This window comes from Pteropus vampyrus, unplaced genomic scaffold, assembly GCF_000151845.1.
Source record: "Pteropus vampyrus isolate Shadow unplaced genomic scaffold, Pvam_2.0 Scaffold60, whole genome shotgun sequence".
Taxonomy (NCBI): domain Eukaryota; kingdom Metazoa; phylum Chordata; class Mammalia; order Chiroptera; family Pteropodidae; genus Pteropus; species Pteropus vampyrus.
In genome coordinates, this window is record NW_011888841.1 from 4,460,829 (window position 1) to 4,476,087 (window position 15,259).

The following is a 15,259-nucleotide window of genomic DNA, read 5'->3' on the forward strand; positions in this document are numbered from 1 at the left end:
GTTTCATTTTGTTATTCTCTTATATCTTGAGTATTGCTTTCACTTGGTTTGATTCTCATTATTCTCTAAAGTCACATGCTCGGGCATCTGAATTCATCAACTCACTTAATTCATGCAGCACCCTGCAGGGCAGTTGCTATTACCATCCTGCCACTGGATTTTGGTCCGAGTGCTTGAATCTCTCCACTCAACCAAAGGCCCATGTAGCATGATCAGACCCAGCTCACTGGGTCTGACCACTCTCTTCCTCTATACGTCAGGGCTAAACATGCATCCTATTAGGATTGTTTTGATGCTCAAATAAAATACATAGTAATATTGTTCACGAACCGTGCAGACTTTATTCATTTCTGAAAATATATTTTTCTTTCTAAGGCATTTTGCCTACAATTGTTAAAATTCGAAAATGCTACTGGTCAAATTCTTTTTGTAAACATGCTTTTTAATACTTAGGTAAGTGGTCTAAGCACTAAGTGACCAGTTTCTCATTCTCGGCGAAACCACAGAGCAAGGTGACAGTTGGTAGGGTGTTGGGCGGTGTCCTCAGAAAGTGACACATGCTGTTTCATGTGTGGCTGACAGATTAAAAAAATAATAATAATAAAACAAAACAAAACACCGCAGAGGAGAACAATGCTGCTTGTTAAAACAAAATAAAAGTATTCTCATGATTTCCTACTTTATCTTCTCTAAATTCGTTGGCAATACATTCTAGGTTCTTTCAGCACTTTCTCTGGCTTTTGGTGCTTCTGATGTCATTTTTCACTATTTGTCCACACTCATTCCTCCAGGATCTCAAACTGCAGGTGCAGCCGGTTAGTACTGAGCTTTCATGGCCGTGGCCCTGAGCCTGGATCTCCTGCTCATTTTTCATCCAGGACAGTGGTGACAGCCACGGGCTGCTGCATGGTGAGGACCGCGGCCTCTAGCCTCCTGACAGGCTGGTAACTTGGGACTCGCCTCCCCTCACTTCCACAGATCTGTGTGTTTAAATGCCTGGCTTAATCCACACATTTGCTAATTAAAGAGAAGGTGCTTTATCCTCTCAGTGGCACTTGGATGTCATTGCATCCGTCACCTGGCGATTCTTTTTTCTCAGAGACCTAAGCGTCAACGGCGTTTTAAACCAATTATGAGTTTATTAGCAGCGCTAATTAGAAATAGCTATAATGGTGACCTTCCAATTTACGACAGTCTGCATAGGCAATGGCATTTTAAATTCAAATACATATTGTTATATATCACATCATTTTATATTTCTTTTCCATTTGGCTTGTTTGTGGGAGGTTGTACTTATAACGGCTAAGGTATTAGGACCAGGAACATCTTGGTTTCAGGTGAGAGACACTGAAAAAGTTATTTAACTTCTCACAGCTTTGGATTCCTCACGCTTGAATTGGGTTATCAGGAAGGGGGAACATTTGACCTCTGTAGAGAGGACCCCTGACTACTTTCTCCAGTGCACCCCACTCTGCCCCCACCTCTCTCTATCATATGGTCTCGCTCTCCTGTCCTCATGGTACCCATCATCATCTGATGTGATGTTCTTTATTTGATCACTACGTTGTTACACAATGGCAATGCCAGCTCTGTGGGGGAGGCCGTAGTTTCTTCTTGAATTATTGGTGATTATCTCTGAGAACCATGTTGGCATACAGTAGGTGCTCTGTAACTGTTTGTTGAATGCATGAATAATGTATCCAGACACTAAGCACAATATCCGTCCTATAGCAAAACTAAATACACGGTGATTTAGCATTACTCTAAAAGTCATCGGAGCTTATGGTGAGAATTTAAGAGTCAGTAATAGGTTTTTCTTTTCCTCCTAAGGTTTAATGGGGTCCTTTGGGTTTCTACTCTCTGTTCTGCATTTCCCCTGTAATATCTCCTCTGGTCAGTGACTCGGCCGTGCTGCAGTCCCAGCACCGACACTTCTGCTCTCTGCCTCTCCCTGGAGTCTTGCTCAGGCGTGCAGGCGCCTCACACTCAGCGTGTCTCTCAACCTGCCCATCCCCCCACCCACTCTTTTCAGTTAGTGCTACCTGGCTTTACCCGATGCTCAAATTAGGAACTGTGAATCCGCCTGGATCCGCCGTCATTTACCATATCTGATCAGCTCACACTTTCTCAGAAATGTCTCTCTTTCCTCATTTGCCTGGCTCAGGCTATCACTGTCTCTCGTTTGGACTTTCATGGTAGCTCGTAACACAGTCAAGTTTTACTGAACGCAGTATCAGGACTTTGTATGCACGTAAGTATCCAAGAGGCCATGAGGTAGATGTTATTAATGATACTGTTATTCTACAGATGAAGAAAAAACAGTGTTCTGAGAGGTTAGCAGTTTCCTAAATTCTCAAAGCTGCTAACTGTTACAGGCAGGACGGGAACTTCAGTCTGTCTGATTCCAGAGCCTCTGCCATCTTTTAGACCTTCCTCATTGCCACAGGATTTCTTTTCTTCAGCGCTTGTTCCAATCCAACTGCCTTCTCCTTTCCTCTGAATAATCTATTCATTATTCATCAGGGATAATATTGAACATCACCTCTTCTGCTCTTTCCAAATTTTGCTGGGTAGAAGTCAATGCTTCTGCTGATTCCACAGCACTCTGTACGTCTGTCACCTTAGCCCTTATTATTTTGTATTTTAATTATCAGCTCACACATCCTCGAGCACAGAAACCTTACCTCATTAATGTTTGTATGTATAATATCTGCACTTCGATTTTTATTAAAGGAATACTTCTATCAATACTGTTTGCTGAGGAATTTAACACTCTTTTATAGGAAGGCTATTCATTTTTCTACTGAACTATATTATATAATAAGCAATTTTGAATACTTGCTTTTTAAAGAAAGCACCCTCTTCCACTTTGGTTTTCTGTTAAGAGCATACAGAGATTTTAATAAGCAATTTGTTTTCATTTTCCCTCAAATGTCCACATCCTATTTGGGATCTGGTGACCTCTAGTTACTCTAATATCTTTCTTCTTTCAGCCTCTTTTCTTATGCCATTCTACCTGTGTGAATCCTATTTTCCCAAGTCCTGCTTTCTGCTCAGCAGCAGGTGAAATTCAGCACTAGGTTTCACTCCTCACTTAAAACATGAATTCAGATGCCATTTTTCATTTTCTTTGCCCGGTGATGGGAATTTCATGTCCTAGAGATAGGGAAGATATTTTGAGCAGTGGGATCTTATGATTTCTTTCAAATCACACCTCATTATGTCTTTGAAGAAAGCCTCATGTATCTCTTTTATTCCAAAATTGGTAAAAAGCCCTTTGTAGTTGATGAAATGATAGTGTGACTGATGAATTATAAATAGGAAAGTATTCATCTCTGCCAAGATGCTTGAATCTGAATTGTGCAAACCTCTGTCACTATCTCCTTTTGAAGATAAGACTTTATTTTTATGCAGAGACAATGAAGGCTTATCTTGTACATCATCAGAGTTTGAAAATATTTGTCTAAAAATAGAAGAAAATCATAAATACATCTGGATTATGATATCAGAAATCTAACAATATGTTTTTAATGAATTAATCTCAAAGTACTATGGATAAAACAAATATGTAAGAATGTGTTGTTGTGGGCACATCTTTGTAGCCATTTGATAAATATTATCAATTTTTAAATTGTTATAATAAAATATTAATATAAAAATAGTCTAAGAACAATAAATAAGATTTAGGATATTATTAAGTTAAAATGATCTGAAAACCAATTTGATTGTCAGTAGCATGAAACATATTTCCATGTAGAATTCTTGAACAGATAGCACTTTAAGTTTAAATTCTGTTTTTCAGTTAAAAAATTCAGAACTGCCTTAACCAGTGTTAAACACAAAATAAGTAGTTCATTATCTACTTCTTCACGATAACATCAGTTTTTGGAGGAACGAGATGTAACAAGACATGCACTGCGTGCGGCTCACTGAGTTAGCTGTCCCACCTTGTTATTTTATAGGAGAGGAAACTGAGGCTGACTGGTTCTAAAGGTATGAGGACATCAGATGAGTGAACATGCACTAACCCGATGGCTTTGTACCTCAGCCCAAAGCCTTTTGTTTCATGTCACCATGTGGCACCTTGTTTACCCAACATGAAGTAAAGGTGCTTAGAAAGCTGAGCAGAGGGACTGTATATGGGAGGTAGAATCAGTGCATAAGCACAACTGAATGTTCCAGAGGTACCCTATGTTGAGTACAAGGGGAGCAATAAGTAGTAAGGAATGCTGGCTTTTCTAATTTCATTTATTAGTTCTATCAGTGTTTGGCCAGTTTAGTACCATTTGAATGAGAAGGGTCCAAGGAATTCTGAAGCTGCTAGACCATGTGTATTATGTCCACGTGCGTGTAAACTTTCCTACCTGCCCATAAATATGCTCATTGACTGATAGAGTGAGATGAGGAGACTCTTTGAAACATGTGCAAAAAAAATGTTTTTTTTTCTGGTTTATTGTGGCTGGAGATCATCATCTAGTTCAGGTATATAAGACTTCAACCTGTATTCATATACTAGCATTTTTAAGAAAAAGTAAATAAAATTCAATGATTTAGGTAAAATTGGAATATTGTGGCAACACCTTTTACTTAACTAAGAGTGTATTAATCAACCGTGTACTTTTTAACAAAAATATTCTTTTGCACAGCTAATTTTCTTTTTCAGAAATGAATGAACCCCCAAATATTTATTCTGTTATAATAATCCTTTGTTTAATGAGAAGAATTCCAGTTAATATTCATTTTCATGTGATACAGCATAATTTCCTAGGCATTTAAAAATAGTAATGATATTTCGGTTAAATTCAAGACTTAAAAAACACTTTTCATATAAAACTAAAGATCTTGAACAAAATTTTTCTAAAGTTAATTCTTTGGAAAAATGATATTAAATATTTTAGGTATTTTGTTCTTTATCAAAAGTGTAGATATTTATCCCTTTGTATGGAGCATTTATCCTATCTTTGTGCTAAACAAGCTGAAGTAGACATGAGTTCTTTCTTCTGGAATCTTCTGGCCAATTCTAAGAAGTTGCTATGATAGGACAGATAAAAACAATCTTTAACTGGAAAAATAACTTTGTTGTATCTTTGAAAAAACACATATTTGTAAGTTTTTAATTTATATCTATTTGGTTTATTGATTATCAGGATCATGTTTAATTCACAGTGTGAGGAAAATGATCTCAAAGTATAGGAACCAAATTTTCTACCCTTATAGCAATAAAAGTATAGAAATAAGTGAAGAAATTCATACATTTTTAATAGCTTAGAATCTTCAGGAATTTTTCACCTGTAGGAGATATATGAAATATAGAAGTTCAGTTATGAACATAATAAGAAAATTTCACATGAAATATCTCTCAAGAACACATCATTTTGATACAGTTCGTGATATAACACAGTTGACTACACCATAGGTACCAAGTTTGTCTATTAACTAACATTATTTAGAGCAGGAGAGAATACAGTCACGCTAGAGACACAACTCACATAGCTACAACTTTTATAGGCTAGTCAGTACACCATGACAACACAATTTCATTAATGAGAAAACATGCATTAGTTGATGTGTACAGTCAGAACCTTGTAATATTGGTGTCGTGGAGCAAGGCCTTCCTTTTCCTTATGTGTTCGCTGAGCCGCAGAGCATGCTAAAACTCTGTTGTTCATGTGGTAAGAGGCATCAAGTCCATCCCTTTTGGGATCTGTTTCTCTTTGTGAACTAGAAATCAATTTTTATTTTGATTTCTCCTATGCCATTTCTACTCTGTTTCTCATTTCATGTGTGATTTTTTTTTTTTTTTAATTAAAAGAACAAAGCCAGTCTTTCAATATACCATCTTCAATTTTAACTTCTGAGTGGCCGTCAGGAATTGCTGCTGGACTGAATAGTCTTCAGAAGTTTCTGGTACATTTCCGACTTTAGGAATCTGGGGTAGGAGTCTCTCTCCATGTGCATATACACAATTCTTTGAGCCTCTTCAAAACATGTTTGAGTGGGTTCTTGAATATTCCTGCAGATGTTTTCTCTTGTCGAGCTGTCAATGTTGATCTGAAAAGCGAAATCACATGTAGAGCATCAGTAATTAAAGATGAACATATAACAGGAAGGTTTCATTTGTCCCCACCCCCCCCACCTTCCAGTGGAATAGGGTTATTTTGTTTGCAGTTTCATAGATATCTCAAAGATATAGGAGATAAACTCTTTGCTTTTTAAAAAGTAAACATCCACCTCCACATCCGGATAAAAATACCATGAGGCCCAAGACCAGGGAAATCTCTGCAACCACTGCTTACTTAGTAGATTGTAAATGGCTTGTCAGCCAAGTCTACAAACAAGGAAGTTTATGCGGTGGCATTCTTTTGTAAGGAAAAAAAGGGAAATAGGTGCTATTTTAAACTATATCTTTCTTAATAGTCACGAGTGTTGATTTAACTGAATATGCCCTGAAATGGGAAGAAGGTGAAGGGAAGTGGAGAAATGGAGGCGAGAAGTGGCGATTTCCATAAACCAAGTATGTTTCGAACATGAGTTTTGAGGAACCAACCACTTCGGCAGGACTGTCGTGGGTGAATAGGAATCTCGTACACCGGTCCCCACCCCTTTTCCCTGGAGGGAATTGTCATTCTTCATTCTCTCTCCACCAGGCGGAGTCTCGGTGTTCTGTTTCACTCCCGACTCCTTCCTCGAGCCGGTCGTAGATGACTGGCAGTGACAGCAGTGTGAATGCTTGCTGAACTTGCTGGTTTTAACTCAGGTGGGCAGTGAGCTCTGGTGCGGTGGCAGACTTTGCCCAGTACCAGCAGGGAGGTCAACATGCCTGTCGAAGGTATCTTATTCCTTCTAAAAACGCCAGTTCTTCTTGGAGGGACTTTGTTAATAACTTTCCTGAGAACTAAAATAATTTGATAAGGATAGGCTTCAGAGCCAGGTAGACTTCACTTTGAATCCTAACTTTCCGTGTGAAACTGTACAAGTTAGTTAACTTCTCATATTCTCAGGTTTCTCACTTGTAAAACCAGGTTAACGATACAGACCTTATAGCATTATGGGAGATACTGGGTGTAAAAGTCTGGTGCATATGCGTGCTCGACAGGTATTAACACCTCAGTTTCCATTTGCTGTCACTGTCAGGTGGTTACCTCTCTAGGAGACTGTGGCTGGATGTAAATCTTATAAAGCTTCTTTGCCTTAGAAATTCTGCTCCTTCGTGAAGCAATTTTCTTATAGTTTTCACATGCCATCCAGAATTTGATGTTCTCATCGCTGTGCTCCATTTTTAAGTATGCTGAATAGACTACTGGACCATCTAAAAGAAAGAGAGAAATCCATTTATTTTGATTGGTCAAAATCACTTAAAAATCTGAAAAAATATTTAATGCAATTTAAAAATAAAGTCTGATTCAAAGCTGTGAATATTATACAGTGACACACACACGCACACCACATCACACTTAGATGTGTACACCGGAAGAGTGTTTTTTAAAATTGTATTTATTGGGGCGACATTGGTTAATAGCATTAGATAAGTTTCAAGTGTACAGTTCTATAATACATCATCTGTATACTGCATTGTGTGCTCACCACCCGAAGTCCCATCTCATTCTGTCACAATATGTTTCACCCCCTTGACCCTCTTCATCCTCCGGCCACCTCCATCCCCTCTGGTAACCAGCATACTGTTGTCTGTGTCTATGAATTTGTTTGTTTTGTTACTTTCTGTTTCCTATCCCTTATATAAGTGAAATCATATAGTTCTTGTCCTTTTTTGTCTGACTTATTTCCCTCAGTACGATACTATCAAGATCCATCCATGTTGTCACAAATAGCAATATTTCATTCTTATGGCTAATGGTATTCTGTTGTATAGATGTACCGCATTGAGGCATGTTTTGGTAATGCCCAACAGTGGTGTGGTCATCCCTTCATTGTTTTATTCTGAGTCACAGAGCAAATGCTCACTGGAGAGGCTGGTTCCAGGATGGGAAAGGTCACAGGGATCCAGAAATAGGACTTAACTTTGGGTCAGTAGATAGAGCTTTGAGCCTAAAACTGACATGAAAAATCTAAGACTGTAGGCCAACCTGGAGGGCTGACCAGGAGGGTAAGAGTTAGGTTTAGATTCTAACTATACAGGTTAAGGTTGGAAGGAAAAAGCCAAGCCACGTAGACGTGATAAACTGATTAGGTTGTACAGCCTGGGGTGTTTCTCAATATTCAATGAGAGCAGGAGAACATGGATAGATAAAAAATTCATGGTTTACGGTTCAAATAAGAAATGAAGGACCGAGCAAAGAATAGAATTCAGATGAGGTGTTGGAAACTATCTCAAAATCTAGAAAATTACAGTGGGTACATGCAGCACAACTATCAAATGCCACTTGATGCCAGAGATGCCAGCTCTGGTCTTAAACTGCCTTTCTGGAGTGGGAAGATGAGGACAAACATGTGAGAGGAGCTTTTCCAACTGAGGCACTATTTTGTAGGTGCTAGAGTTTGAAGAAGAGGGATAGGCAAGCTCTCACAAATCTAATGCATTAATATAAATCTTTGGGAGGACCAACCATTCCCCGGATTCAAGACGAACACTCTTGAGATGAATATTAAATTTCTTTTGTTGACGAAGAAGTCTTTTGGCAGCTCTGAGAAAGTGAATTCCCAAATGATAAAACATAACTTTCAATTGATGGTAATAGAAATATGTGTGTAGGCCCATTGAATATATGACTAAGCCATGGATTTTGATGACTAATATCTTGGTCAGTATTATTAACTGTTACAAGAAATAATGATAATCAGATGGAATGGCAATGGTGACTAAAATCAATCTTCTTAGACCTTCATGTAAGAGATTAGATCAAGTTTTCTAGCACTAGAAAGCCAGGTTCCTTGACTCCTTAACTTCTACTGGATCTTTCAGCAGTGATAAAGATAATAATTAAGATGTTTTATATCCAAGAGAAAAGCTCAAATAGAGACAGATCTCTTCCAAAGAGGCAGTAGAATTGAAGATATCTGGCAGTCTGTAAGAAATGTGCCATTCTAGGAATATACACAATTAGCGTATGGCTCATTGTTATCACACGAGCAAGTGTATGTAGCCTTTATGACATTGGGCAGGAGATGGTTCATAGGAAGATCACTCGAGATGAGAGGGAAGACAAGATGTGGATGGATCATATATAAAAACGTAAGGTAGGAAACAACACAGATTAGATATCCCTACCCAATGGAGGAATATATTTTAACTTAGATTGCAATCAAGAAATTCATTTTCCTACCAAAGTAACTTTAAGATGTGCCTTGCCTCATCACAGGCACAGAAAGCTGAGGTCAGAGAATACAGATGTAGGAATTGGCGCTCCCTTTAGAGAAATAGCTGGATGAACAGGCAAATCATTTCTGGCCTAACAAGTAAAGCTGGAAGCCAATTATTTGCAGTGTGTATTGAAAGAAACAGAGTTCTATTTAAGAGAAAAAAAAGCAGTTTGACATACTTTGTATTCAGAGGGATTTTGACTGAGTACTTCATCAGGAGCAGAAAATAAGGACCCTTAAATAAATAAATGAGCCATGTAGCAGGAACAAATGAGATATTGGATAAAACCTACAGATCCTGGAATGAGAGTTAGCCACCAGGCTACTTGGATGAATTGAGTGGATGGCTGAGTGGGGGAAGGGAGATGATCTGGAAACAAATTGATAGAGTATTCTGGATTTCTGTTTAAGTTTATGTTTAGCTTAATTGTATAATAAAATGTTTAGAGATTCTCATTCTAGAACCAGCCTGCGTCTATGTCTGCCTTCTCTAACTTCCCTCCTGATCGTGCCAAATTGCTCAACATTTTTCAATGTACCCGAATCCTTTGCTAATGAAGCCGTCTATGCATTGCAAGCTATGTTTTTATATAGATACTGGGTGTGAGGGGTTGTAGGGTTGTTCTCAGTCATTGCTTGCCTTTCTCATAGGAGGATTAGACTTTCATGTCAAATTTATATCAGTTTTGTCCATTATTGGACTTGTGTTTGCCAATGAAATATATACAAAGTGCCACACGTGTTGCGCGGGGGGTTTAAGGGCCCTCCAGGTGGTCTTGTCATTGCTCCCACCCCTGCCAGGAGAGGCACTAGTTCTGGAAAGAGCTGCGTCTTTAGCCTGAAGTCAGAATGAAGACCTGGAACGGAGCCAGAGCTGACCCCAGTCTTTGTGTCACAAAACTATGAAAGGAACCTCCCTGGTTGCAAATTACTGGGATGCTAATGTCACGTGTCACTGCATGTAACACAGTGAATGCTGGCCTGGACCACGAACCTCTCTGACATATCAGATATGATCCTGGTGTGTAGAGTAAGTGCTCGCGTGGTTGGCATGTTGTACAGCATTTTGCCTTCGTTAGACTAACGTGTGTAAATTAGCCAAGTTAGCAGCTGAGATCATGTATGTTTAAAAGTGTTCCAGGAATCTCAGTAATTATTAAACCCGGAACTGAATTGCTCAGTCCAGAATTTCTAGTTGACTCACACAACAAGTAAGTTATGAGGTTGGAAAAAAACTCTTTTTCCAAATCAGGCAATGCGGCCCATTCTGAAGTTTTAAATGGTGCTCCTTCCCGACCCTTACACTCAGGAGACCATGATTCTGCTTAAGCTGAGTGAATAGGGGTGAACAACAGAATTTGTCATTAAATTGAGGAAATGGAAAAAGTAGTTTATGCTGTACATAGCGTAGGCTTTTTCCTTGAAGAATGAGAGTCGTGCCTTTGGGACTCTCTAGCCTGTGCTTTTAAAACTAGTCACTGAAATTAGTGTTCCTATGACACACGAGGTGATAATACGCCAGTATCTCGATGCAGAAAGGAAAGATGACATTCCTCTGGTCTGAGTCAGAATAGTGGCCCATCTCTTCCAGGGTGGTTTTCTGCAGGGCGGCGAGGCTCACCACATGCATTAGAATCCTAAAGCTGAGCTATGCCACAGTCTTCCAGCAGAAATGTGTCAAAAACAATTTTAAATTTATTGTGCTTTCCATCTGCATCACTGAGGATAATGAATTCCATAAATCTCCCAGCCTGCTTGAAAATTTAAAGTAAATCTTCTGCTTTATTGAAATTCTCTGGTTTGGCTTCTGTGATATTAATTATTTCTGGTTTTTCTCCGAACTTTTTTTTGCTTTATTATTATAAAAGTAGCTTAAAGAACTATGTTTTTTCTTTTTTAATACAGAAAACTTCTAATAAAGATAATAACCATTGTTAATGATTTTGTATATTTCCATTAATTCTATTAATCTTTTGTTCATGTTTAGCGGCCTACCTAACTAGTATTAATTCATCTACACAAATGCAGGTTGCACATACAAATTACCTTATCGGCTTTGTACTGTGAAAGCCGTACAGTACAAATACTTAATATCATGTAGCAAACCCTTTCTCTTTTTTTGCATTTAATAGCCCATTGCAGGGCTATGTAGCTGCCCTACTATTATTTCATATTTAGATTGTTCTCCTTGTTCTATTACAGATTATCCTACATTGAACATTTTGGCTTATAAATGTTTGCATCTCTAATTATTATGTTAGAATGAATTTAAAGAAGTGGATTGCTAGATTGACAATGTAATATTTTTGGAGACTCTTGACATCTACTGTGAAATTGCTTCCAGAATATTTTCATTATTTTTCATCACTAACAGCAGTATTAAAGTATCTACTCACTCTGTCTTTTCCAGTCCGATGGGGTTAAATTAGTGACTTGTAATTATTTAAATTTGTATTTTAAAAATCTTAATGCTTAAATATTTTTTTCTTTCTTACTGACCATTTCTTTTCTTTCTGTGAATTTTGAATCTTGGTCCATTTTTCTTTTGCATTGTTAGTGTTTTCTTAAGTTTCCAAATCTCTTTGTGTATGAGAGACATGACCTGTTGTATTTATTGCATTATCTTCTTTTCTCTTTTTACGTATTTTTTTTTGTTTATGGTTTTTGAGGAGCATTTGTTAACCATCTGATCTGAAAAAAACTCAGTTCATTTATCTGTCCCTGCTTTCAATCCTTTCTGCACGTTTATTAAGAGAAAAATCTCTAAAATAAAAATTTGGCCATGATCCTTGATTTATAACCTTTGAATATTTTCTCATTGCCCTAATGATGAAAGCCAGTGTCTACAGGGCCCATTAGGATACAGTGCTCTTCAGCCTTGTCCCTTGTCACTTTTGGACACAGTCTCTGTTTGAGCCTGTTTCTGGTCCAGCACTGTGTTAGCCTCATGTTATAGATGAGTTCCTTCTGTGTGTCAGGCTTTATGCCCTGACCTAAGACTCAGCTTAGGTATCTCAGTTTCTGGAAATGTTTCTCTGAACCCTCCAGGTCCCTGTCAATTGAGAAAGAGCACCGAGTGCACATTTATCTTAATTATGTCTCACTCTGTATCACAGTCTACTATATTTATTGGTTTACTTCTGTTACTCTCCCAGTGACCTGCACACGCTCTGAGAATTAGGACTGCATTTTATTCATTTTCAGGTGTCCAGTGCCTGCTCACAGCCTGACGTATGGCAGGTACTGAATGCATGAATGCTTGTTGGCCCACGCTTTTAGATCCCTCGTGCTTCTGTATTGTAAGGTGACTCGCCATAGGTTTTGAAAAGTGGGCCCCAGTTATTCAGCATCCAGGGATCACTGAAGTCCACAGGGTTAAACCGGGCATGCTGTTTCTTTTTGGTTTTCCAAGAGCAACATGTACACACACACAAGTCCTAATTGAACAATGAGGTTTCTAAAAGGCCAGGTTTTGCTATGTGTATATATATATATATATATATATATTTTTTTTTTTCTCTGCAAGGTGAAGATGTGCACAAGAAATAACGAAGAAAAACGTGCTGAGTGGAAAAAGCTGAGGCATGGCGTGTGGGTAACGTGAGGGTGGTGAACGGAACCATGGCAACAGCAGTGGTTGGCGGAGGTTAGAACAGATGCTAGTTTAGGGAGCTGCCAGTCCATATAGAGCAGCACAGAATCTCTCCCAGATGAAGGGGGCTGAGAGAACGCTCTGCCTCTGGGATCAGGATGCACATGAGAGTACAACAGTATCTCTCAGTAACTTCTAATGTCCACTTGGTGGCATTACAATGAGGAAGAAGCCCCGGCCAGCAGAGGCAGTGCGTCTGTGTGGCCAGTCCTTGTCACCTTCAGCTCTGAAATCCTGTGCTATTCATCGGCAAGGCTGTCTACAGGTGATTGTAACCATTTAGCAGGGAGGAAAGTATAGAGTATGTGCAAGGATGATTTGGATCAAAATTAAAACACTGATACAGAGTTTGTGTGATTCAGAACCCTCGGCTGTCCAGAACGGCTTCACTGTATGTCTGCACTGCATCTACGATGGGGCAAACTGCTCAGGCCACAGAAATATACACCTCTGTGCTGCTCACTTAGAATCATCACTGAGGAACTTAACTGGGCAGTCTACATCCCGCACTCATCCTACTGCCCTTCCGGAGTATCAGTAGGCTCTCCAAATCTCCAGAAAATATTATGTTCTCCCTTTGAAAAATGCCAGCACATCTTCTCAGGCCTCTGCAGACGATCTTGCCTCAGACTTGGCTGAGAATGGAGATTTCATCAGGGGGAGATTCTCTCATCGCCCTCCTCCAAATCGACCATCCTACCTCCACTGGTGCCTGCCCTTCCTGACATCCCTCTGGAGAGGGACGTGCCCCTGTTCCCTTTTGGGCCGACTAGGTCTTTTTTGGCTCCTATCTAACTTGGCTTTCTCCATTCCTTTTGCATTTTTCTGTTGGTCTTAAAATTGTCCCCACTCTCTTGTGTGTCATCAGCTTCTTCCTTTCTCGTGGTTGCCACCACAATCTCGTTTGCCTTTCATGATGACGTAGAGTTTTGGTCACCCTCAACTCACCTGATGACTTTTCGTGTCTCTTTTGATGGCTGTCTCTCTTCTCCAAATTTAGAAATATTTGCGTGCGCCTAAGCTCCATCTCTGTGTCTCTGCTTTCCTCTTCCTGAACTGTCCCCCTGGATGATCTCATAGCCTCTGCCTTTGATTGGGGTCTATTTGCTAATGACTCCAGGCTCAGTCTTCCCTACTGAGTCCAGTCTTATCTGGATTTTTGCAACAACCTTCTCACTGGTCACTCTGCTTTTATTCTTCAGAAGAGAACCAGAGGGATCATGTAAAAGCACGTTGACTCTCGTCACTCTGCAGTTTAAGGCCACTCGCATGGCCAGTAGGCCCTATGCTCTTGTCATGTTAACTTCTTTCAGTTATTTTAAGACATAACCCCACTCATATCTCAGGGCCTTTGCACGCGATGTTCCCCTCCTGGGGCCACTCTGTCCCCAGGCCCCAGAAAGCTTTTGTCTTTGCTCGTAGTTTCTCTTCTATTCTCTAATCAAACAACCCAATTGTCCTCTTACACCTGCTCTTCTTTGTCACATCGCCTTGCCTTACATTCTTCAAAGTGCAACTTTCTGGAATTACTTTATTAGGTAATCTGCTTTGTTGTGTGTCTCCTCCCTCAGGAGCACAAGAGCACATAGTGACCTTGTCTGCCTCTTTCACCCCAATGTCCCAGTCAGCCAGACACACATGACACGACTGAATGGACCATTAAAGGGAATTGCAGCTTATTACTGAACAATTTTTTGTTTATATTAAATATTTTTTACTCCGATATCGGTGGGCAATCTGTATTGTTATCTTTTGAGATTTGGCCAATAACTATGTTGATGAGCCTTCTGTATTTTTTTCTGGCATTATAGATTTTGATTTTGATTATTTTTTAGTATTGACCTTTCCAGTACGAAGAACACTTGGGTTTCAGGTGATTGCCAGTCTCCTTGTCATTTCAAATGCATGTGTTTCTGTATCATTTTTTTTTTTTTTAAGTTCTACTAAGTTTAGTCATCAGAATAGAGTTCTACTAGGTTTAGCCATCAGAAATACCCATGGGATTTTTTTTTCCCCCATTTTTCATCTTGGTGAATGCCTAATACTTTGATGATATTTTGGGAGAGCTGTGCTGTATTTTGAGTCTCCATCATTCCAGGAAAAATCTTTAGTAATTCTCATGCATTTTTATGAAGAGATGACTAATAGCTCGGACATTTTTTTCTGATTCATTAAAAAACTTACTACTACTTTTATGTCTGTTTGAAAATAATTTAATTCTGTTGTAGAGGACTTTCTATTATCTGTCAACTTGGAAATTTTGCAGGGTACTTTCTACTTACTTTATTT

The 15,259-nt window shown here is 39.1% G+C and overlaps 1 protein-coding gene across 2 annotated transcripts in view; it reads right to left on the bottom strand.

Moving 5' to 3' along the window:
- Window positions 1-5,863: 5,863 nt before the first annotated feature.
- The window catches only part of RGS13 (regulator of G protein signaling 13), a 26,632-nt gene continuing 17,236 nt past the window's right edge, over window positions 5,864-15,259 (bottom strand). For both annotated transcript variants that reach the window (XM_011360863.1, XM_011360864.1), the window contains 2 exons: window positions 7,143-7,309; window positions 5,864-6,051 (listed from right to left, as the gene is read on the bottom strand). In XM_011360863.1, the coding sequence (XP_011359165.1) occupies window positions 5,866-6,051; window positions 7,143-7,309 (353 nt within the window). In that variant the 3' untranslated portion in view covers window positions 5,864-5,865. The remainder of the gene's footprint in view (window positions 6,052-7,142; window positions 7,310-15,259) is intronic.